The following is a 26,384-nucleotide window of genomic DNA, read 5'->3' as shown; positions in this document are numbered from 1 at the left end:
GGGAGCACCGGGGAAGGGGACGAGGGAGCTGGAGGGGGCCAGGGCGAAGGTAAGGTGAGGGGGGGTCCCGCAGGTAGGGCCGAAGGTAGGGGCCCCGCAGGCGACCGAGGAGCCGCCGTCGGGGAACCCCCAGGCGACCGACCAGGCACCGGAGGGGGGAGCGAGGCAGGGCGACGAGGCACCGGAGAGGGACCCGCAGGCGACAGCCGACCCGGAGGGCCAGGACCCGCAGGCGCCAACCGAGCCCCAGCGCAGGCGAGGCAGGGCGAGCCAGGGGGCAGGGTGGGCGGGACCCCAGCCCTGCGTCTGTGTCCCCTTCCCCTGCGGGACACAGACAGGCCGACCCTAGGTCGGGGTCGACGCTGCCGGGGCGAGGGACAAGGGGTCGCAGGAGCGGGGCCAGGGACAGGAGCGGGGCCAGGGACAGGAGCGGGGCCAGGGACAGGAGCGGGGCCAGGGACTGGAGCGGGGCCAGGGACTGGAGCGGGGCCAGGGACTGGAGCTGCTGCAGGCGGAGGGGGCGCCTCGGGAGGAACTGGAGCGCGGTCAGGAACTGGAGGTTGTGGGGGCGCCTGCCCTGGAGCTGCAGGCTGCTGCAGTGGGGGCGCCTGCCCTGGAGCTGCAGGCTGCTGCAGTGGGGGCGCCTGCCCTGGAGCTGCAGGCTGCTGCAGTGGGGGCGCCTGCCCTGGAGCTGCAGGCTGCTGCAGTGGGGGCGCCTGCCCTGGAGCTGCAGGCTGCTGCAGTGGGGGCGCCTGCCCGGGAGCTGCAGGCAGGGGGAGCTGCGCAGGCGGCTGCGCAGGCAGCGCCGGCCGCACAGGAGAGGGGTCCGCGGGCAGCAGGGGCTGCGGCTCGGAAGTCGCAGCCGCGGCTCTCCGGAGTTTGATCAGCCTCCGGAGGTCCTCAGCAATTTTCTCCAGATCTGAGAAAGGGGAGTCTGGAGTGAAGGAGGCGAAGTCCTGCCCCAGCTGTGCGGCGAGTCTTTCCCCCTCCAGGGGGGCCTGTGGGGCCGGTTCTCCCATCACCCTCCAATAAAGCCCCTGGAGGGTGAAGTATCGGTCAGCTAGGACCGCGGGTGGCGGCGGCAGCGAAGGCGGCTGCGCAGGCGGCGGCGGCCGCACGGGAGCGGGGTCCTCGGGCGGCGGCGGCAGCGAAGGCGGCTGCGCAGGCGGCGGCGGCCGCACGGGAGCGGGGTCCGCAGGCAGAGGCGGCTGTGCTGGCGGCTGCGCGAGATGCGCAGGCGGCCAGAGCGGAGGGAGCCCCTCTGACCTGGCGATTGCAGCGAGCAGCGGAGGTAGCTGCTCAAGCTGCTCAGTGGCCAGGCGTGTTCTCCGGAAAGGGGAAGCTGCCCTGGGAGACAGCTTCGCAGCGCTGGGGACTTCCGGGGTGATCGGGATACACTCCCGATCATCTCCAGGAAGAGAAGCAGGGACGACGGAACACGCCCCCAGGACGATCGTCGGGGCGATTGCCGGTCTTTTCTTCCTCCTCCGGCGCCCGGTGGTGGCGGGAGGTGGCGCTACGCCCGCAAAAACGGACGGCGCAAGGATAGTCCCCGGTTCGCTGGGAGCGACATATCGCTCTCTCCGGAGCTCGGCTACCCTCCGGAAGTTCTCGCGCACCTCCCTCGCTAGGTGCGCGTCCTCCTCTAGGGATAACCGTTCTAGGATATCCCGGTTCCGGCATACGAGGTTCCATGCGGGGGAGTCCTTCTGGATGCCAGGCCGGGAGATCCAAAAGAGCACCTGCTCGCCGTAACTGCAGTACTCCTCCTCAGTTACGGCAGGTGCCTTCTTCCGTGGGTCTGTCATTCTGTCACGGGAACGCTCGCGATCGCGGGCAGAGCGGCGATCGTGCGAGGCGAACGGGCAGAAAGCAGGCGGAAGTCGGGGTAAACTGGGGTTTATTAAACTGACTGGGAGCAGGAAACATGAAACGCCGACTTACATCAATGACAGACAAGGCAAACAGGTAAGACCAGGACTTAAATACACAAGACTGATTGAAAGCAAACGGACACAGCTGGGTACAATCCGGGAAACACACGTGGGTAATCAGGGGGCGTGGCACACACGAGGAGCGGACGAGCCGGGCATGACACTTAGGTTAATTGCTATCAGTTTATATAAAGATTTATAGAAATTTCAGTCAGAGACTAGCTTCTGATATAGAAAGAATGTTTACATTTTTTTTGGCCGTGGAATAGTTTTTCAGTGCTGCATGTAGTTTCTCTTTATTGTTTGAATAGGGCACACTTACACATCAACAAGTGCAGTGGCAGTTGTGATGTTCTCGCATATGAGAAAATACAAGGACAACTTTTATTAAACAAAACGAAAGGCTTTACTCTCCATACTCCAGTCAATTGCATGCATAGGCCTACTGCCGCGTCTCACTTTGCCAACTTCCGCTTCCGTGCGCCTCAGGAGGATCTGGCTGCAGAACACTGGAAAGGGGTCCACAGCTCAAGGGGACCACCAGAGGACAGATGGAGTGGAACCGGGAACCAAGGGATTTGCCAGTGACTGGCACTCACTGTTGTTTTCGACTACAATAAAAACAGCTGTACTGGCTAAATAATGAGCATACAAAAAGAAAAAAAGGCATGGATAGGAATAAAAAGGTAATTAAAAATAGAAAAACAACCGAAGAGTCATTCACACTGAACACGCGTCTCTGCTCTGAGGACGATGATCCTGCCAACTGCGCCAGACTGTGACAGACCGAACTACAAAACTGTAGACTCAGTGGACAGCTGACTACGCCACCCTAGGAATTTCATCCAGCTTTCCATTGAGACTACAGTTTTGCAGTCTGTTCTGCCAAACAATGTATTAAAAAGTGCAGTGTTATACATGACACTGTAATTAGTTCAATTCAAGAGATGTACTATCAAGTTATAATAGTGTGATTATCATAATCACACAAATATATGAATTCCTCTGATACTGAATTAAACAACCCTTTATGCTGTCCCTTATGTGAATTAGTAAAAATTTCCACACCTCTTTCACCATAGACAACCATTCTCTCCATAGTCATATGCAATTCCAATTCCCCCTTTTATTTATTTTATGGCAGACAGACAGCAGTGTATTATTATATTATAATTATATTATATTTATTATAATTATATAATTATATTATATTATAATTATTATATATATCATTATATTAGGGTGCCCCTCGCAGAAGGTAAATTTAATCTTATTTAATTACATTTTCTATATAGCGTCAGATGACAGCAGACGTCATTTACTGTAAGGTTACCTTTACTATATAAGATATAACAGCTCCCAAAGTTCTTCATCTGGTACAGAAAACATACGCCTGACAGATGTTGAAGTTTATTCCGTCTTTATTCTTCTAGACACCGTGAAAAACTATAAAATAAACATATTATTAAATTCCTGCATTACATTTAATCTTACAAGACATTCTAAAAGATCCATGATATTACCGCTAAACAGCGGCTCATACATCACCGCAATTCCACTTTTCAATACAAGACAACAAGTAAATACAATAAATATAAATTACCGTGTGCGCCTTCTGACCAAATGCTTAGGAGTTATTACAGATCCTGCCGTGACAAGCCGACAAACCACAAGTTGACTCCATGAATCTCCCAGCATGCATTTATTCGTACCCTATTCCGTCACCTGACCATGTATTCAAGGGTTAACACGGATCAATTAAATAGTCAGCAGAGGGCACTGGCATACATTTCACAGTATACATTCTATATTAAATCAAACCAGCAAAAGGTGATTATAAAATAACCGTCTTAGCGACAGTTACAGAGTGGCGTAGTCACCCTTTCGCTCTATAGCGCCCCCTACCCCTACTACGTTTATAATTATAATAATTGCCTCATGTGCAGTTACGCTGGTTAAATTACCTGGAAATGTTATTAACTCACATTCTCCTAGAAACTAACAACGGTGCTCACTCAGGTATATTTATAATGGTCAGAAAGCTGATGTAAAGTCTGATATAGTGCTGAATGTGTTATTTTGTAGACAGTAATAGGTTTAATTAATTTTATATTCCATTACTGTAGAAAGCTATACTTGCTTACTTAAGGTATTTTACGTTATTAATGTGTGATTTAAATGCAGGTAGTTTTATTACAGTCAGCTTTTATTCACAGTGAGTAGCTTGTCATCATGAAGAGGAAGTGTGACAATCGTGAGGTTTTGGGCAACCACAGAAAAGCAGGAAAGTAAGTAGAGACAGTGAGATAATTAGTGCCAGTCAGATGATAGATGTATACAGTATGTGAGTCAAAGGTTCTTCATATATTAATCATCCCATTCAGGTAACAAATCCTTAGAAATCCATTCCTGAGCATCATGCCAAGAAACACCACTTGTTTACTGATAACTGCTTTCATGTAAACTCTGCTGTGCTGAGAGTAAAGATGAAGAGGGAGAGACAGCAAGAGGCTGCTGCCGGCAGAGAATGCAGGCGACATGGAGGGGAGTGAGAAAAGGAGCAAATATTGATGGTTAAGAGTGAATAATGACGTCACAGCAGCCTGATCCTGATGTTAGTTTAATATGCTTCTTAGTTTGGCCTGTGGTGTGTATTTCAGATACAGCATTTAATCAGGGAGACTGAGTGTGAGTCAATGGCAGAGAGAGAGAGAGAGAGCAGACAGGCAGGTGAAGATGAAGGTGTATTAGGGAGGAGGGGGGAGGAGCTTGGGCCTTCACCAAATCAGCCAAATGTAAATGTCACGTCTATCAAACAGGAGACCCTGCTTTCAGGAGAAATGGTTTAAAGATCACACTGGGCTCCCTTACAGCCCCCCCTCGTCTTAAGGGGGGTTCTTTGTTTCTACTGTATAATTTGTAACACAAATGTCTAAACTGGCATGAAAGACACATTCAGCTCTTGTGAAGACTGGCATGCGAAACTGGAAAAGGCACTGGGGAAATTCAGTGCACATAAAGACAGGCAGTGCCACAGATTAGCACTGATGACATGGATTCAGAAGATCAATCCTGTTAATATTCAACCTTCAGATGAGCTGGAAAGAGCAGCAGCAAGTGAGGAAAAATCTTCTGAAGTTAAGTACTTGGCACGGCAAGGCCTGGCTTTTCGAGGTGTTGGTAAGGAGAGTGGGAATTTCAAGCAGCTTCTAATGCAAACAGCAGAGGGCGATGCAGAGCTGACCATGTGGCTGAAAGGTCACTTTGATTTCACCAGTGCTGTTTAACTGTAACGCCTGTTCCTGGGTTGCCCTCAGTCCTTGTTATTGGTTATGATTCTCACTGTCCTGCATTGTGTCTTGTTAGCTGTGTATTTAAGTGCCTGTTCTGCTTCTGTTCTTTGATGCTTCATTATAGCTGTATGTTGTATGTATGTATGTATGTATATAGTTCTCTAGTTGTGTTTATTCCATCATTTAGTTCATTCCTGGTCATTTGCAGTTTATTTTGGATCCATCCTGATCCTTTTGGTTTTGATGTGTGTGTTGTAATAAACCCTATTTTTCCAGCCGTGTCATGCACTGCCGCAACCAGAAGAGGGCAGAAGATATGGCACAAAAACAAAGGAAGAAGCCTAACTTTAAAAAGAACAAAAAACATCAAGACTCATCCAGCATGGGATGGTGGGTTAACGAATAACACAAACAATCAAAGAATAAGCAAACAAAAGAGTGAAAAGATGCAGAGATGACTGAGAAGCAGGGGATGACTGGAGAAGAGACGACAGGACCAGAAGACAGGAGGGATACAGGGAGAGCGGAGAAGACAGTATAACTGAAGAATGGGAGAAGAGGAGAGACTGCAGAGGAAGGAGAACATAGATGACTGGAGGGGAGGGAATATAGGAGCAACACAGAGAAGGAGGAAGGGCTGCGGAGGAGAAGACAGGATAAGAGGGCAAAATGTGAGCAGAGAAGGACAAACACCCCCACTGCCCAGCAAAGTGCACTTGTAAGTAAACCACAATTTTAGCCTTGGGCTCAATATCTGGACTTGTCTCTGTGTAGCAATGCATAGAATCCTTGACACTGGTTATGACTGTACTGTATTAGTCCTAAACCTGCCATTATAGTGTAAGGAGAAAATATATTTTTTTAAATAAATCATTTTAAAAAAAAGGTAGAGCGATGTAGCCGCCGGAGAAGTCCCCCCCCCCCCCCCCCCCCCAAAAGCCCAGTTTGTTCCCTTCTAGCTACCAGATGAAACTCACAATGCACTAACTTCTCTTCCACATGATGCACCTTATTTACCCTTTGACTCCTGTCCATTATTGAGCGTTCTTCTATCCATTTGATTATAAGCTTATTACACTGTATGTACATTAGTCAGCCACATATGCTGTACGGCTTTGTTTTCCGGACAGTCTGGGCTACTCAGATATGTCATAATTCGATTTGTAAATGCTGACAGTCTTGATATTATCCTTCTTATCAGGAAAAACTACTTCTGCATATAGATATTTCTCAATTTTTAGTCTCATCTAATATAAAAATTGGCAGGTAGTACAAATATAATCTTATAAATGCTGAGATTAGAGTATCTGTGATGCAGGAATGCAGGGGTTTCATTGGGGCCCTTTCTATGGCTTAGTACTGTGAAGGAGTACATGGTTAGTGCCAGGCGCAAATGAATATCTTTGATTTTGCATCCATGTGGTAACTTGTTGAAGTTGTCTGATAATTAAACCATGTATTACTGACTATTATGATTGTTTATTTATTACTTTATAACATCTAAAAGAAACTGAAATAGGAAAGCTTATTTTAATTTATATTAATTTAATTTACACAGACATTACAGACGGTTTTAGAGTCTAATGCTGAATGTTTTTTGCGATCATTTTTCTGCCTGCATATGCTGTGATTGGTGCAGTGAAATTTGAGAATGTGTTTGTGGTCAGTATCATATCCTCAGACAACAAACCAACGCTGTAGCGTGTCACTGTGTTTACATGTGAGAGGGGTTCCAGTTACATAATGAACTCGTTCTAATTGTTTTGACGGAGCTCGACAAACCTAAAAAATAAATGCTGGTGTTATCAAAAACTATGTCATCTATATTCCAGATTTATTACAGCCAAACACATCTCGGAGCTCCGAGGAACCTCCTTCTCCTTACATTTCCCTCCATCCCACTCTTCTCATCCCTCCATCCCTCAAATACTGTTACATTTGTCTTTTTTCCACACTCACACCCTATCTTGATCATACTCTGACTGCATGGCATCCATTTGCAGGGCAAACTATTTTACAGTCTTATCTAGTATAATAGGACATAAACATTGAATTTGATAGTTATCTTTTATTTACACATTAGAACACAACGCATGAACATGAAGGGAACGTTTGTATTTGCAACCAACACCTCCGCAAACCCCCCTGCGGAATACTGGCCGCGGACAGGGGTGGGAATCCCCAAGCTGGAAGACTGTACTGCGTCATGTTAACATTAGCTAGCTAGTTAGCATGGATACAGAGTGCACCGGACTAAAACTATAAAGGACGAAAGGTGCGTGATGACGTTAGCATTACGTTAAATGACAACTTTGCCAGCTACTTACCAGAATCCTCTCCTATACGGTCGCCGAATGATAGCGTTTTTCAGAAACACACCGGAGTTAAACTTACGCTGCGTTATTTACCAGCACTTCTAACACCAACATTTGCAGCCATTAACGCATAGGTGGCAGTAACACATGAAATTACTTTTTCTGCGTCAAAACAAGGCAACACTGTGATTTTGATATTTTATCATTTATACTTAACTGTACCTTCCTCCCATTCCTCCGTCTCTGCTTATTGACATTTAGGAGAGTGTCAGATATAAATTAACAATTCAAAATTATCAAACAAAGACAGACACAACACTGAAAAGATGACAAAGACACAGTTTGAAAAGTAAATATGTTTTATTGCAAATCTCTTATCTTAACATAGCCTACCTTATCATATGTTAACTTAACCCATCTTATATTTTAACTTAGCCTATCTTATAATATTTTAACTTAGCCTATCTTATCATGTGTTAACTTAGCCTATCATATTTTATCTTAGCCTATCTTGTCATATCTTAACTTAACCTATCTTATTATATTTTAACTTAGCCTATCTTATCATATAACTTAACCTATCTTATCTTATTATATTTCAACTTAGCTTATATTAATATATTTCGTCTTAGCCTATCTTATATTTTAACTTAGCATATCTTATCCTATCGTATCTTATAGCTACATTAACACTTAAACAGTATCACTTTCCGTTGGGTCCCGCGGGATCCCAGTCCCAATGCAGGGCTCTAACACGGGTATTCTAAGAAAAAGAAAATAAACACTTTACTTAACTTTACTTAAAGCAGTCATATAACTGCATTATACATACCCAATTAATGCCTTATAAATCATTTATAAAAGTATTAAAAACACGGCTGTAAATACTTATACAAAGGCATAACACATTATAGCTATCTTGATAATGCATTATGAATGCTCTGATCTATATATACACAATAAATATCTTCATAATACATTATATCGGCCATTAATCCATAATAAACATGGCTATAATGTGTTATGCTTTTTTTTCTTCAATATTTATACCCATGTCTATAATATATTTATGGATGCATTACAGTGCATTGTGAAGGTGTCAATAATGCAGTTATATTACTGCTTTAAGTCATTTGTAAACCTGAATTCACAACCTTATAATTACTGCCTCTTGCTACTTCTTCTGAAGGGCAGGGGACAGCAGAAGAAGCACCACTTCATCTTCTTCTTCTTCTTCTTGTGGCTCTTCTCAGTATCATCTTCAGAAAGATCTTCGGCATTCACATGGAATGATACTTCTTCTTCACTGTAGATCTTCTCGGCAGCATCAGCATCTTCTTTTGTTTTATCTGTCTTCATCACTTCAGTCTCGTCCTCTTCCTCAGGTCCTTCTTCTGGTATAGTCAGTAGCTGTGATCTGTCTTCAGATGCCACCATACACTGAAACCTGACCAGTGTGGTAGCATCAGCATCTTCTGCCTGCTGGAATACCACATCAGCTTCTTCATTTTCCTCAGGTCCATCTTCCTGTAAAGTCTGCAGCCATATTCTGGCTACATATGCCGCCATGCACTGCCAACTGTCCACTGTGGCAGCATCAGTGTCTTCTGCTTCCTGAAGCTCCTCATCTGTTTCTTCATCTTCCTCAAGGTCTTCCTCCTGGATGGGTTCTAGCCAAGTTCTGCCTCTTTGTGACACTACATACTCCACAGCATTCCCTGTACTTTTCCCTCCTCCTCCCTTAACCTCCTCCACATTCACTCCCACCTCACATCCACTCTCCTCACCTCCATTTAGCATATCCATCATACTAATACCAGCCTCTGTCCCCTCCATCACAACCCTGGAGGCCTTCCCCTCAAATGTTCCCCACTCTGGTACCTCCACATATTCCTCACTACTCTGCCCCCTTACCTCACCTTCCCCCCGGCTTGTCCGGTCCTTCCTGACTTTCTTTTTTTTGTTTAGGTAGCAAGTTTTATAAATTTCCCAGTCTTCAGATGAAAGGCCGTAATTACTCTGAAGACTTTGAGATGAAATACTAGTGCTGGCTAGCAGTCCATCCTTTTCCACACTCTCCCCTCCCTTACCAAAATCAGTAGACCCCCCCAATCCCCCTTTAACCCCCCCAACCTGGACAGTGGGGAGTGTCACTGGTGAGAACTCCTCCACACCTTCTCCCCAGTTGATCACTTCATCCCACAGGTTCCAGGCTTCCCAGTGTTGGGTGTTGGTCCATCGATCAGCTCTCTCAATTCGCTCTCTGGGGAATAAATGAGAGATTAACCAGCACTTAACAGAGATAATAAAATAAATAAAGAGCTGGAAATTCTTCAACCATACAGAAAATACAATTGTTAGAATTATTATAATAAATAATTACAGGGTTCACATATATAAAAAAGAAAGAATAAAAGAAACAGCGAGCAAGATTGCAAAAAAATCTACTGTAAAATGCACGATACTGTAAGTGCAATATCATATTAAACAGTAATGTCACCAAATTATAACTAGAATCAAATACGAAACAACTGTGCTCCACATCAAATGAATACCCAGATGAATACTACCAAGAACTGAGTTAACACTAACCAAGCTAAGAATATTTGAAAGTGTTAATCCTGTGTAACAATGTAAATAGATGTAATGATAAACTTAGAAGCATCTAGCCTACTCCGAAAGTAATGCCACAATTTTTTTTAACAATTTACCTACCACCCTGTACAGTAGGGGGTCCCAACTTCCGGTCGGTGTTCCGGTACCGTCCGCGCGGAGTATTGCACCGGGCGGCAGACAACCGGGGGTAGAGGAGCCAGCCGTCCCGTTTATTAGGGGATCGCGCCATTTTGGAAAGAAAGCTGCCCGTATTGATGTACGGAAATACGCCATTAGCCCCGCATGTCCGTATACATCGTCAATCTCCCGCCGCTCGGCGTGGGAACCCCCAAATTATACCGCCGTCTTACCCATCCGTGACACTTTTCTACGACGGAAACCGATCCGCGGACATCGAAAGGTTGGGAAGCCCTACTAAACTAGCATGTTTGAGATGAATTTACTAACCAAATAGTCTGTCATTATTTAAATATTAGCAACCACAGTAGCAATAAAAACCACTGCACTTTAAATGACGTTAAAAAATATGTAATATTAAAAAAAATTTAATGTTTTTTTATTGTATTATAGACATTTACTATGTCATTATAGTATAAAAGGCTAAATAATCAAAGTAGCACAACATCAGTTGAAGAATTCAAAGACATTTTGGAGAGCTAACAAGCTACTCACCTCTGCGCCATTTTCACTCAGAGTTTGTTGTGCTTCAAACGGTAAAGTTTGTTTACGTTGTTTCTATGGAAACTGCTCTGACTCTCCGCTTGACCGTAATATAAAGGCATGTATGCAGTAATTTTCTGATTGCAGATTTGATCCCTATGCAGTAATTGACCACTGACCTCTTGGACCCTCTGGGCTGCCTTCACCTGCATTGAGGCAGCTGTTACGTTTGCTGTCATTACATTCAGCCCAAAATATCAAAGTACAGGATTTAAGATTTGAATTAGTAACAGGACCGTGGGAAACAAAACATATATGTTATTGATCCCTCGAAGAAAGTTTTCAATTTTCTCCTTCTTTCAGTTCTTAAATAACGTGTCAGTTTTTGCTCTGTTTGGTTGGGATTTACCATTTTAACATTGTAGCAGTTCCTAGGCAATACACAGACAAATTCTTTATTTTAGGATGGAATTGTTATGCTGTAAACGATTACCTTCACGTTTCAACAAAGGTACTTGCTTTTGATATATAATTTTTTGTACATGTGTACTCTGGTCATACCCCTTGTACATATGGATGGCATGGAAGAACAGTCACTGCTGTCACCTATACTGTCCCTGTCTGCTTTTCTCATTTAAGTGTTGATACGGCAAAAGAAGATGGACCTTTTGTAGAAATTTCCAGCCAGAGACTTGGTTCCTATATGAAGAGAATATTTTATTTTAATTCAGGCTAAGAAACTACAGAAAACCAGCTCTGCATGTGATCTCCCCTTTACTGCACAAGGAGGGCACACACATCAACAATTAGCAATGCAGCAAAATACAGATGAACAATTTCTCACAGTTTCAGAATAAATCAGATTTCTCTGTAATTCAGAGATTGTCTAAGACTTCTGCTAGATCATTTTCTGCACTTGAACCTAATTTCAAGATAAATGACACCTGGGTCTATTAAAAGAAGGTGATGCTGCCTGACCCACCAACCAAGGCTGGGAGGAAAGGGAGGAATACTAGTCAAAGGAAGGAAGAAAAGCAGCCCACCCTATCTCATGGTCATGGATACAAAAGTCAGGGAGTGTTACGAAGAAGACACCACACTTAAGACCATTGGTTTTATGCACTGAATTACACCAGATAGAGTTTTTGCATTCTAGCTGTGTTACGTAACATTCCTCAGCCTTCATTTGTTTCCACAGAATGCAGGACATAATTTAGGGTGCCAAACAAGACAGCGGAACTGCAGTATAGCCAATTATTTGTTTCAGTAGTTTTATAACACCTCGAACATAAAATGTTTGTTTTTCTTAGATAAAAGTCCAGTTGAAACAGACTTTATTTTTAAAAGTTAGATTGGATTTAAGAGATGGAACATGTTGCTTGTGTTAATACTGCTTTGATTTTGAGGATGAAGTCTGAAGTGTAGGTGACGTGTAACAGGTTGTTATTTTACTTTTAATTTATAATTATACAAGATTCTGTTTTCCTTCTTCTGTCTAACCTGATGGGTACAATATCCTTTAAACTTTCCCATGATGCTTTTGTCCTGCATCGCCCCTCCCTCTGTCTTTTCCCCTTTATAAGGGTCCCGACCTCATTTCCTCTTCCCTTTGGTGTATTGCACACGCGGGAAGAGGTGAGGATCTAGTGGCAGGGTCCCCCGAGTTAGTAAATCAATTGTATAATTATGACACATATATTATATATTATATTTGATTTATTATTCATCATAAGCAGGGGATAGAAAACACATCTATACATAAGTATATACATTGTTTTACTTTGAGCAGAGAGAGCAAGAGGGCCAGAGCATATGAAGTTTACCCCTTTCCTTATTGTTCCCAACAGATTCAATAAAATCCGGGAACGACAACGACATCTGTAATATCCCTTCCTCCTGCACCCCACACACACCTGATAACACCCCAAAACACAATGCAGAGTATAGGCAGGGAATGACCGGTTACATAGGTACACTAGTGAGGCTTGTAAATATGCCCTTAATTTATGCCTGAATATCCCTCCCATATAGTGGCTGACCACATATCATGTGAAAGACCTGGAGAGAGTGAGTGTATATATATATATATATGTATGATGTGCATGTGAGAGACACCATCGGAAGTCCGGTTCAGTTCCTCAGAGGCACTACTATGGAGGCGCTTACAGTAATAAACTTGCTGACCGCAAAAACTGGCACTATGATGGAAGTTATGCAGAAGTGCAGAGTAGATGGAATAATTTTTGTACCTCAATAAGATTGTATGCCTTTTGCCTGTGTCTCCAGCCAGTGCCAGGGGTGAAACGCGCCTGCAATTATCAGCGGGATAACATTATCGTTTTTTTTATTCTGTGGAAAATGAAAGACCGATTTGCTGGCCAGATTTATTTATGAATCATAAACATGTTGTGGGCTATATAAGTAAAGTCAAGGCTCTCAAGTCTTATGCATTGACTGTGAGACACTTGCATTTCAACCAGTTCACATGTTCACACACCGCACCTTATGTTTGTCAAGCTGAGAAGTAAGGGTTAGGGTTATAATTATCAATAAATAATGTACTTCCCTGTGAAACAATGATGCTGGATGTTTATTTGCATATCATGATATGGTGCAGCCTTTTAATAGGTTTCTGTTTTTCTGTTAATCCATTCATGGTGTTGAATAAGTCAGCAAGCATAAGTGTAAGGCTAGTGAGTGACTGGTGTTTTCGGGGGAGACTCCCTAGAGCTGGAGAGAAATACCTTAAGGCACGGGATGAAAAATCCCAAATCTTCCAGGAAAAATGTCAGCATTATATGTATTTGCCACACAGAACAGAACAAAAAATTCCTTAGGGAATCACTCGCCTACCATAGTCACTATACTACTCAGAACGCCTGGCAGCCACCAAATCAAACATAGGAAAAGGTCCGGATTTATAGCGTTAGAATGTGGTAGAGACTAATATCCATAACGTACCATCCTAGAACACACTGTGCTCTAAAATTTAAGCCCAATTAAAATCTGAATATTAAATGAGGAAAATAATTTGATTTGTTCTTCTATCCCAAGTTGTGGTCTAAAAGCAATAAGACCACCATCCATTATATCTGCTTTGGGGAAAATGCACTCCTGTAGCCACTAGGGGAGCTCTCACCTCTTCTGGGCCCAGCTAAATAATTATGTTACGCATTCTAACAAGCTTTATTATCTGTGTCAATAAGCCCTGCTTTTACACTAACACTCCTGCTGAGAGGATAGTTTGATTACCAGTCTTGCCCTTGTCATTAGGAACACATGAGAATTTGCGCAGTGCTGTTTCACAGTGGATTCTCACTGGTTTTCCCCAAGACTGGTACGATACATTTTATTCAGTTTCATACCACAGGTTATTGCAAGAGGGATCAATTGGTTTACTTTCATACTGGTGCAAGGAAACTATTATTATGATGGTGGGTTATCAAACACAGTAGCTGGCTACCTCAGACATAAGACGCCCATTACGTACCTGTGTATCACCTATATGGGCTTGGAATCTGTATATCAATTGAAATAATTATTCATAGCCCAGATAGCATCATGTTATTGTTTCAGCGTTGAAGTATAGTTAAATCCATTGAATTATGGTCAGTGATAAATTATCAGCATTGAAACTGAATTGATTTTTGGTCAGATGTTTAATATTGAAAAATTAATGGTGGCGAAACCTTGATATAAAGTGACTTTTTCAACATTGAAAATAAGATGCTGAGTTAACATCAGTATTATTGAAAATAAAAATGGAAAAATGAATTTATGGGGGGCGGCATGATGGTGCAGTGGTTAGCACTGTTGCCTCACACCTCTGGGACCCGGGTTTGAGTCTCTGCCTGGGTCACATGTGTGGAGTTTGCATGTTCTCCCCATGTCATCGTGAGGTTTCCTCCGGGTACTCTGGTTTCCCCCCACAGTCCAAAAACATGCTAAGGCTAATTGCAGTTGCTAAATTGCCCGTAGGTGTGTGTGTGTGAGAGTCACTGGTGTGTGAGCGTGCCCTGCAATGGGCTGGCCCCCCATCCTGGGTTGTTCCCTGCCTCGTGCCCATTGCTTCCAGGATAGGCTCTGGACCCCCCCGCGACCCAGTAGGATAAGCGGTTTGGAAAATGGATGGATGGATGGATGGATGTGCACCAAAGCACACACGTTTTTTACTGGTGGCTTAAACACATTTTTGTAACTACTGGCTATTTTGCAAAAACTCTGCACACAAATAAAAAAACCACCAAATCAGCAAAACATTGTAGGTCTCTTGCAAAAGCTAATAAATCGTGCTTAACTCTTCAAACCTTTGGAAAAATTGTATTTTTGTACCAATCAGTTAACACAAACCATCATCTTAATAAGCACACAAATGCCAACTACACACTTATGGTAGGAATGGAAAACACATCTGGCTTTTGCTTTCTCTGTGCACGAGGTATGTCAATTTGAGGTCATACTTTTGTCATAAATAGTTCTGTAAACACAATTCAAGATTCAAATTTCAAGTATGAATGTTTATTCACATGCATCAAAAGAAACATAAGACAACATACAATTTCATCCATCCATCCATCCATTTTCCAAACCGCTTATCCTATTGGGTCGCGGGGGGTCCGGAGCCTATCCCGGAATCAATGGGCACGAGGCAGGGAACAACCCAGGATGGGGGGCCAGCCCATCGCAGGGCACACTCACACACCAGTCACTCACGCATACACACCTACGGGCAATTCAGCAACTCCAATTAGCCTCAGCATGTTTTTGGACTGTGGGGGGAAACCGGAGTACCCGGAGGAAACCCCACGACGACACGGGGAGAACATGCAAACTCCGCACACATGTGACCCAGGCGGAGACTCGAACCCGGGTCCCAGAGGTGTGAGGCGACAGTGCTAACCACTGCACCACCATGCCGCCCGTACATACAATTTCACTGAGAGAGAAAAAAAAAATCATTCTTGTCGTCTCTTTGGGTCCGGCCACAGAATTTCATCAACATCACATGCAATGCTTTCTAGTCCAAGGCACCGGGGAAACTCTCCTGGAGTGCCTCATCCAGGCCTGACATGATGCCTGGTCAATATTCTCGCATGCCTCCTCCATTGCCTGTAAAAGAGCCATGCGTTGATGGGGATAACGATCATAGACCTTCCAGCACCAGGCAGAGAAGAATTCTTCAATCGGATTCAAGAATGGAGAGTAAGGCGGGAGGTTGAGTACAGTGAAGAGTGGGCGACTGTAAACCAGTCCTATGGAAACTAATATTGTCCCATATGATGACATAACTGGTCTGTGAACATTAGTGAGCATATGATGTAGACTGTCCAGGAATGTAATAATGTGTGCAGTGTTACATGGGCCCAGGGTTGCATGATGGTGAACAGCACCGTTCTGACTTATAGCTGCACACATAGTTATGTTACCACCACGCTGTCCTGGGACATTGGTTATGGCACCGTGTCCAGTAATGTTCCTGCCATGCCAACGCGTTCACTGTTTCGTTCAAAAGGGACTCTGTAAATGTGCTTCATCCTGATTCTGTTGCATGCCAGTACACGAGATAATGCAGAGATGCTCACATTGTTCATGTTTTGGGAGGTGGTGTCATCCTCTATTATACGCTGCTGTATTTCTCGTAGCCTAATGGAATTATTTGTGATCACCATATTAACTATATGGGTCTCTCGTTCTTCAGTGAACATTCTTCCTCTGCCCCCAGATTCTGGATGTCTAGCAGGTCTGTAGAGTAACCATTTCAGTTTTTACCTGTACAGCATTGTTGTGTTTCTCATTAGAGTATAGTACTATTACAAAACGTACTGTGAAGTAACTGTACTAACCGATTCTCATTACAGTATGGTACCACTACAAAACGTACTGTGAAGTAACTGTACTAACCGATTCTCATTTGGAACCGTCCTTATGATGCCTGCTACAGCGTAGCGGCTCAGGTCAGGCTGAACCCATTGGCCAGCTTCCCTCAGGGTCATTCCATGGTTGATTACATGATCCACTGTTGTAGCTCTGATGACATCAGTTATTCTATTTCTTCTTACCCTTCCTCCTTCCTCTTCACCTCTTCATCCTCTAAATTCACCTCCTAGTCTTCATTAGTGGTGCAACGGATCACAAAACTAACGGTTCGGATCATATCATGGATTTTGAGTCACGGATCGGATCAATTTTCGGATCAGCAAAAAGGGGAGGAGTCAAATGTAATTTGCTTCTCATTTATTACAAGAACAGTATGGCAAGGAACTTTTGGTTTTATCAAAAATAACTAAAATAAATTACAAAAATAAAACCAAGAAATAACTGAAAAAGCTGAATAAATACAATTTTTAAATAAAATTCTCAATACTTGAATACTTCAATGCAACAATTGAAAAACAACCTGAGAACTGAAAACAGGCCAAACCTTATAATGACAATTTTTTTTTCAAAAAGATGAGGATGTCTACATTCTCTGGGGAGAGAGTAGACCTCTTAGCTGTCACTATGTCACCTGCTGTGGAGAATACCCTCTCACTAGGAACTGAAGTGCCAGGCACAGCAAGGTAGTGTCTTGCCATTTTTGCAATGTGAGGGTATTTACACTCATTGTGTTTCCACCACGCCAGCGGATTACCACCATCCACTGGCAAACTGCTTGCTGCCCTGTATGATGCTACCTCCTCTTTGATTGTGTTGTAAAAAGTTTTCTCTGTGTCTGACTCTTTCACAAATGTATCCCCAAAAAGCTCTTCTATGGCAGACTTCTTTTGTGGAGGAGATGCATTTGGCCCTGTGTCTTCTTCAGAGGGTGTTGGCTCTGTGGCTTGACCCTGCAGAAAAAATTACTGAGTTATTTAACTATATTTCTTGTTATATATTTCATAGGCAATCAATAACATATGCTGGTAATTTTCAAAATTAAGATCAAATATTCACATAAATAATAGTTAAAATATTTTATAACTTAATTATATTAATATTAAATAATATGAATAACTGTATTATTTTTTACCTCTTCAGTAGCCACAATCTCAGTTGTGAGATCAGTGTATGTCTTCTCACGTAGGGCTGGTTCTATGTGAGTCAGGGACTTGAACCTTGGATCAAGTGCAGTAGATCTGTGAAGATAATCTTGTATTTCAGGGGGGTTGGTGTATCTGGAAATCAGGTCCCCTCTTATGGCAGCCTTAACATCTCTGGTAATGCTGGTGTCTTCCTCATTTGCACACATGGATTGTATAATTCTGGTTTTCAGAGGTAGGATCATGGACACAGATGGTGCATTTTCGGTACTCAATAGGGTTGTGACTGTTTTGAGAGGTTTGAGGAGCTGAAGGACCTCCTCTGCTACTTTCACATCATCATCAGACAAGGTGACAATGTCTCTGATATTTTTTTTCAGTGTCTTTTCTGTCAGTGCAGAGTATACTGCTGCCTGCTGCTCAAGATAGCGCTCCAACATGTCATATGTGGAATTCCATCTTGTAGTGACGTCGTGTATGAGCTTGTGGGCTGGTAGCTGTAGCATTTCTTGCTTTGTTTTAAGGACATGAGCTGCTGTTGTACTTCTGTGGAAAAAAGAAACCACCTTCCTAATCCTCCCAAGAAGGCGATCCATCTGGTTAACTGAGATTCCTCTTTGGCATGCTAAATTTATCACATGTGCAAAGCAAGATATCTGTGGCCCTAGTCCAGCTTCTGTCACTGCATTTACTTGGTTTCTGGCATTATCTGTGGTGACTGGGATATTGCTACATGCATTGTGTCTCTTTAACTTCCACTCAGCTACTGCTTCTATCAGGATTTGCGCTAGATTTGTGCTTGTGTGAGTCTCATAGAGGGGGCGTGTCTGTAGCACCGGACTTTGCATCTCCCATCCCGCTGTTATATAATGGGCAGTCACAGTCACGTAGCTTTCGGTAGCCCTTGATGTCCACCCGTCTGTGGTGATCGAAATAGAGGATGCATCTGATAAGTCTGCGACGATTTTGCTTTTTTCCTGTTCGTAAAGTTCAGGCATGACCTTCATGCTGAAATGTGTGCGCGAGGGTATTTCGTACCGTGGCTCAAGCACTTTTAGGAGGTTTTTAAAACCCTTGTTTTCAACAACAGAGTATGGCCTCATGTCTGCCGCGATAAACATCCCGATAGATTTGGTAATAGCTTTAGCCCGCTCTGATTCTGGTGCAAAGTGCTGCTTAAATGCAGCGGTGAGCAGCTGTTGCTGTGGTTGCTTCGGTTTGCATCCTGTCTGCACACCGGGGTGATGTCGCTTCAGATGCGTGGCCATACTCGATGTATTGCCACTTTCATACGGCTTTCTCGTGCCACAGTGTCTACACACTGTAACTGTTTTGTCCACCACCCTTCTTCCGTCATCATTATATTTTACAGGAAAGCCAAAATGCTCCCATACAAAAGATTTGAATGACGCGGGAGGCTTTTCGAGTTCCTCTGTTCCGCCGCTAGCCATCGTTGTTGACTGAGTCACATGTTCCGCTGACGTAAACACGACTTCTGTGTAATTAATTATTTATTATTTAAGCAATATCAGCAGAAAACACTGTTTTATCTGCGGTTATTTTTTTTTTATTTATCTAAAAGTTTAAAAAACGAGTTAATCCGCGGATCACGTGCGTTCCGAACCGTGGGTTGTAATCCGTACGGATCACGGATCAACCCCGATCCGTTGCACCCCTAGCTATTTTGTTTTGCAAGTGTGTGTTGGACTCTGTTTATTTGGTCAGGGAGTGAGGTGGAGTGTTTGTCTTTTGGTTTCCTTTTCTTTTGCACTTAGGTGAGATTAGCTGTGGGTCGCACTTGATAGTTGGGGATTGTGGTAACTTTACTTAATAAATAAGCACCTGACCACGAAACGTGTTTAAGAACACTTTATATGCACGCATTTGTACACTTACACAAACGGATGGCAGGAGCTACATAACATGTGCCTTCTAGCATCGTAACCAAAACTTATTGAAAATAATCTAGACACCTGACCGGAAACTCTGTTAACATTTGCTGTACAAAAACTATACAGTTTTCCCACTAGGTGGCAACATTGACCCATACATACATTACAGATTTAGATTACAACATCCCTCCCCCTTTAAGTTTACAACTGCTTCACATTTTCCAGGTTACTTGTTTTCTCTAAATACATAGAAACCATATTAACAATGTTAAATCTCTTGCATTAACTAACTATATCTTCTTCCAGAACTTAGGTGCATTATAACTGCACCTCTTTCTTAAAGGTTTAATCTATTAGGAGGTTTGCGAGGACGCTGTGATCTGCGCACAACTCTTGGTGAAACTTCGGTTATAATTAGTTCAGCGGTTTTGGAAGAATCTACTGGTATGGGTCCAACATTAATTGGTGTCTCCACTTCTGCAAGGGACACAGACATCTCGGTGTGCGAAGCTCTCTCTGGCTCCGTCTCAGGATCATTTTCACTTCCTGGGAAATGACTTAGAGATGGCAAGTTTGTATCACAGAGATTTTCAGTACTCGCATCGTAATCATGTTGTGTCCTCACGTGATCCACATGTCTGCGTACTACACGTCCATCCGCTAGCTGCACAACATATGAGACCGGACCACTTGGTTTTAATACAGTCCCTGATAACCATTTCTGACTGCTTGTTTTACTGAAATCCCTCACATAGACTTTATCCTCTGGTTTAAATTCTCTCTTATGTGCTTGCTGGTTGAATTTCTCCTTTTGCTTTTCTTGTTTTCTCTCCACCCTTGCTTCCATGTTAGGGCGCAGCAAATCCAACCTTGATTTGGGCCTGCGTCCCATGAGCATCTCGGCTGGTGAGCGTGCTGTAGTGGATTGTGGCGTGAGACGATACTGAAACAAGAAACGTGAGAGACGAGTACTCAGTGAACCTCCTGTCATCTTTTTCAGACCTTCTTTCACTGTTTGTACTGCTCGCTCTGCCAACCCATTTGAGGCAGGATGAAAAGGTGCTGTACGGATATGATGAACTCCATTTTGCTTCATAAACTCTTGGAACAGTTCACTTGTGAATGTGGTACCATTATCTGTGACAAGCTTGTCGAGGAATCCATGCACTGCAAAAATCTGCCGTAGTTTCTCTATTGTTACAGCTGCCGTGATGTTGTGCATTATGTGTGCCTCTATCCATTTAGAGTGTGCATCCACCATAATCAAAAACATTTGTCCCAAAAATGGTCCCGCAAAATCTAAGTGCAACCTAGACCAAGGTCTAGCAGGCCACTCCCATGGATGTAAAAGTGCAGGTGCAGGGGAGTTCTGATTCAGCTGGCATTGTCTACAGGACTTCACTTTGTTCTCCAAATCCTGATCCATTTTTGGCCACCATACATAGGATCTCGCTAAACTTTTCATTCGTGACACCCCTGGGTGTGCCTCATGTACTTCCTCTATGATCTGTGAACGGCCAGGGGGTGGTACAACAACTCTTGCACCCCAAAAAATGCAGCCTCCTTGCAGGCTTAATTCTAGCTTCCGTTTTGCATAATGTCTCATCTCCTCCCCCTCCAAAATACTTGGCCATCCATGCAACAGATACATCTTAACTTTCGACAACAACGGGTCCCGCTCAGTCCATTGACTAATTTGTTTAGCCTGCAGTGGTATGTCAGCTAACCATTCCAATGAAAACACAGTTTCTGGAGGTACAGGTGCAACAGCCGCAAGTTCAGGTAACGGCAACCGACTCAGGGCATCAGCATTTGCATTATCCACACCCATTCTGTACACCAGTTTGTACTGATAAGCTGACAATGTGAGTGCCCATCGCTGTACTCTAGGCGAGGCCTGTGGTGAAATGCCTTTCTTCTCTCCCAACAGACTTAACAGAGGTTTGTGGTCAGTGAAAACTGTGAATGTCCGACCATAGAGATACTGATGAAAACGTTTCACAGCAAAAACCACAGCCAGACCTTCCTTGTCCAATTGTGAGTATCCCTTTTCTGCTGTACTCAAAGTACGCGAAGCAAATGCAATAGGCCTTTCTGACCTATCGTCCATTTTGTGAGCAAGGACTGCCCCTACTCCATACGGGGATGCGTCACAGGACAATATGATCTCTTTGTCAGGATTGAAATGGACCAACAGTCTGTCTGAGTGTAACAGCTCTTTCACAGCCTTGAAAGCCTGCTCTTGCTCCTTTTTCCAATGCCATGCAGTGTCACCCCTCAGTAGCTTGTACAAAGGGGACATCACAGTTGAAAGGTCAGGTAGAAACTTACCATAGTAATTTACCATTCCTAAAAATGATCTAAGTTCAGTGATGCCTTTAGGGCTTGGAGCATCTTTTATAGCCCTGACTTTTCCTTCCACTGGCTTAAGTCCTTCCGATGTAATTTCATGACCCAAGTAAGTCACGCTTGGTGCCAGGAATACACACTTATCCCGCTTCAGCCTTAACCCAGCTCTTAAAAGTCTTTCTAAAACCTTTTCCAAGTTTGCTAAATGTTCTCCCTCAGTGGCTCCTGTGATCAATATATCATCCAGATATACAGCCACTTGCTGAATGCCTTGCAACACTATGTCCATAGTTCTTTGAAAAATCGCTGGACTGGATGCAACACCAAAAACCAGGCGGTTGTATTTAAATAACCCTTTGTGAGTGTTAATGGTTACATATTCCTTAGATTCATCCTCTAGCATCAGCTGTTGATAAGCCTGACTCATGTCCAGTTTTGTGAAGAATTTACCTCCAGCCAGGGTAGCAAACAGGTCTTCCACTCTTGGCAGTGGGTATTCATCCAAGGTTGAGACTTGATTTACAGTGAGTTTATAATCCCCACATATTCTCACAGTTTTGTCTGGTTTTAAAACTGGAACAATAGGTGCTGCCCACTTGGAAAATTGTACCGTTTCTATAATGCCCAGTCTCTGCAACCTCTCTAGCTCTTCTTCCACTTTGCTTTTCATTGCATAGGGCACTGACCTTGGTTTGAAAAATCGTGGGGTGGCATTTGGGTCAACATGCAATTTTACTGTCACCCCTTTTAAAGTACCCAGCTCATCTCGGAAAACATCAGAGTATTTCTGCAGAATGTCCTCTACAGTGCGTACAAATTTAATTTCTTGCCAATTTAACTGAAGTTTTCTAAGCACATCACGTCCCAAAAGGCTAGGACCGCTACCTTTAGCTACCACCAATCTAACAGCAGCTCTCTGACCTCCAGTACACATGTGTACGTGCAACTCCCCCAGATGTGGAATGGATTGCCCTGTATATGTCCTGAGGTTCAAATTTGTAGGTCTAAGTGTGGGAGGGTCTGACCTCCAAGTGCTTTTGTAGGTATCTTCACTAATGACTGATGTAGAAGCCCCTGAATCAATCTCGAAAGTAATGTCTTGTCCGTTTACGTCCAAAGTGGCGTAATAAGGTACAGGAGGAAAATCACCACTTCGTATTCCATACATATTGTAGGCACATGCCGATTCCTCAGCTTGATTCTCCAAATGATTCGTTGCTGCCCTAAACTGTTTTGCACTTTTCTGTCCAGGGTTGCGTTTAAACTTAGAAGTCTTACATTGTTTAGCTAAATGTCCAACTTTTTTGCAGGAATGACAAACACTCTCCTTGAATTTGCACTCGTTTGCATAATGCTTCCCCCCACAGCGAAAACATTCAACGATTTTAGGCTGTTTACCAGTCTCTTTCCGGACCTGATGCACCGTTGCTGCCTGTGAAACCGCATGTCCCCTCTGAATGTCTTTTGCATTACTGTCAGCCATTTCCATACCCTGAGAAATATCAAAAGCCTTCTTGAAGGTTAATGGCGGTGTCTCTCCCAGCAACCGTCTTTGAATAGCCTCATTATTAATACCGCAAACAAGTCTGTCCCGAAGCATGTCATCCAACACTGCTCCGAAATCACAGTGCTCCGACAACTGCCTTAGCTCCGCCACGAAGTTAGCCACAGACTGACCTTGCTTCCTGAAGTGACTGTGGAACTTGAAACGCTGGACTATCACAGATGGTTTCGGATTGTGGTGATTCGCCACGAGTTGGACGAGGTCGTCGTAAGGAATCTCTCCCGGTTTCCGCGGCGTGGCTAAATTCCGTATTAGCTTGTAAGTTTTAGCACCGCACGCACTCAAGAGAATGGAGCGCTTTCTGTCTCCATCAGAAATTCCATTTGCAGAGAAAAAGTGTCCTAACCTTTCTTCGTACTCTGTCCAATCCTCGGTTCCCTCCACGAATTCACCCACAGTCCCGAAAGTAGTCATCTTGCCAGCACTCCCTCCGCGCGAAAAAAAAAATTCACCTCGTCGCCAAAATATGTGGTAACTTTACTTAATAAATAAGCACCTGACCACGAAACGTGTTTAAGAACACTTTATATGCACGCATTTGTACACTTACACAAACGGATGGCAGGAGCTACATAACATGTGCCTTCTAGCATCGTAACCAAAACTTATTGAAAATAATCTAGACACCTGACCGGAAACTCTGTTAACATTTGCTGTACAAAAACTATACAGTTTTCCCACTAGGTGGCAACATTGACCCATACATACATTACAGATTTAGATTACAACAGGGATTTTGTTTGTTATTTAGGCTGTGGTCACTCCCAAAGTCTTTTGCACAGGGTTATTTGTTCAGTGTCAGTATTATACATGAAAAAAAATGAAAATACAAAAAATATCCCTTTGTCCACTGGTGTTCCCTTCTTGCCCTCACCCCGTTTGTCCCTTTATCCCATTCCCCTTTCCCGTGAATACTGTTACACTCCAACCCTAGACAGGATATCAAAACAGCATCTTACCTATAGTTTTAAAAGAGATGAGGGATATTAATCATTGACCTTTACCTTTGCTATTTCAGAAATCCGTATCTGCTACCTTGTGACTGGAAGTATACACTGTAAAAAAAGGCAAAATTTGTCACAGTTTTAAACGATTTTATATCAGCCAATTTGACTACAGTATAATTATTTTTTTCCTCTTATGTTAAATGACAGAAAAGTTTTATCAAAACTACATTGCATAACTGGCATCGTAGTACTGATCAGCACCGATTCAGACATCCCGATGAACAAATATGAAGTTCATTTAAACTGTGGTACCTTAAATCCGTCAAGTTACCTCGATAAGCCAGTAACCCTGATTCGTAGTATAGGCCACTGATCACAAGCACTCTGTGTAAACGTATTGTTTAACCGGCGCTGCTGCATTACTAGGGTGAGAGGTTGACTTGCTGGTTAGCTATAAAAACAGATGTTAGTGCAACTCCACGTTAATGGTGCGGTCATCATGGCTTATAAATGCTTATTATCGTTCATCATTGTTTGTGTCAGTAACGATAACATAAACAAGGGTAGGCACCAGGAGAACATCATTGGCTCTTGCATCGATTACTTTTCCCGTAACACCCTTTAGATTGTTTCCCTGAAGGGCAGCAAACCGACAATTTCGGTGTGATTGAGCTGATCACGTGTGCATGGGGAGGGAATGCGGACCACATGACCTTCCCGGCGAGCTCAGCGCATCCAGCATCGCTTCGCAAATACAATCGAAATGTTTTATCTTTATTCACACTTTCTATCTTTATTCATTATCTCTACGATCTCACTGCTGGACGAATGCCTGGCATTCAGAGCATTCTTTATTAGCCATTTGCCTTTGGATGCAGTTTATTTGCATGCCCCAAAGCTTCCAGGCATCAGTAATTGCTTCCCACGTTACTCCGGTCCTGGGGTCTTCTGTAACTGCCCTTTGGGATTACATATATTCAGCATATGCTTTTGTCCGAAGTGATGAGAGTTTGGGGTCAGAGCACTTGGGTCTAAGGGACTTGCTCAAGGGCTTAACAATGTTACGATTACTCTGCCATGGGAGTTGAACCAACAACCAAACTGGCAGAGATGGCCAACCTGCTGAGCTCCACACCCGCTGACGATCTCCTTTTCCTGTCTGCTGCAGTCTCCATGGACCTGAGTCCAGAGAAGCACTCTGAACTTGAGGACATCCGGCTGAGGAAAGGAGCCCTTCTGCTGGAGATCCAGAGGCTGCGGGAGGCGCTGAGAGAGGCCCTCATGGAAGTGGAGGGCCTTGAATCCAGCACCAAACGCAGCCAAATCTTAGAAAAGAATAGGCATGTCGCCATGGGAAGAAAGAAATTCAACATGGACCCTAAGAAGGGTATCCTGTTCATGGTACAAAACAATCTTCTCCGGCACACGTCTGAGGACATCGCCCAGCTCCTATACAAGGGAGAGGGGCTGAACAAAACAGCCATTGGGGATTACCTGGGTGAGAGAGACGACTTCAATATCCAAGTCCTCCAAACATTTCTTGGGCTTCATGAATTCGCAGGGTTCAACCTGGTACAGGCTCTCAGGCAGTTCCTCTGGAGTTTCCGTCTGCCAGGAGAAGCACAAAAGATTGACAGGATGATGGAGGCCTTTGTGCAGAGGTACTGTCAATGTAATCCTGGAGTCTTCCAAAACATTGACACCTGCTATGTACTTTCATTTTCCATAATCATGCTAAACACTAGCCTTCATAATCCAAATGTGAGAGACAAGCCCAGTGTGGACAGGTTCATCT

At 43.7% G+C, this 26,384-nt stretch overlaps 2 protein-coding genes across 7 annotated transcripts in view; one reads left to right on the top strand and one right to left on the bottom strand.

Moving 5' to 3' along the window:
• LOC125727429 (NACHT, LRR and PYD domains-containing protein 3-like) overlaps positions 1 to 26,384 on the top strand; it is a 152,300-nt gene that overhangs the window by 70,735 nt on the left and 55,181 nt on the right. The window lies entirely within an intron of this gene.
• LOC125727432 (uncharacterized protein K02A2.6-like) lies at positions 19,692 to 24,365 on the bottom strand. Of its 3 annotated transcripts, XM_049004142.1 has the most exons (3): positions 23,989 to 24,077; positions 22,529 to 23,881; positions 19,692 to 20,672 (listed from the first exon to the last, which is right to left on the bottom strand). In XM_049004142.1, exons 2-3 carry the CDS (start codon positions 23,676 to 23,678, stop codon positions 20,578 to 20,580), a joined length of 1,245 nt encoding a protein of 414 aa, XP_048860099.1. In that variant the 5' UTR covers positions 23,679 to 23,881; positions 23,989 to 24,077; the 3' UTR covers positions 19,692 to 20,577. The 3 variants fall into 3 exon arrangements, with proteins under 3 accessions (XP_048860099.1, XP_048860098.1, XP_048860100.1); XM_049004141.1 differs by having other exon boundaries at positions 22,529 to 24,365; XM_049004143.1 differs by having other exon boundaries at positions 23,477 to 24,365.

This window comes from Brienomyrus brachyistius, unplaced genomic scaffold, assembly GCF_023856365.1.
Source record: "Brienomyrus brachyistius isolate T26 unplaced genomic scaffold, BBRACH_0.4 scaffold97, whole genome shotgun sequence".
Lineage (NCBI taxonomy): Eukaryota > Metazoa > Chordata > Actinopteri > Osteoglossiformes > Mormyridae > Brienomyrus > Brienomyrus brachyistius.
This window is presented reverse-complemented; position numbering and strand designations above follow the sequence as displayed.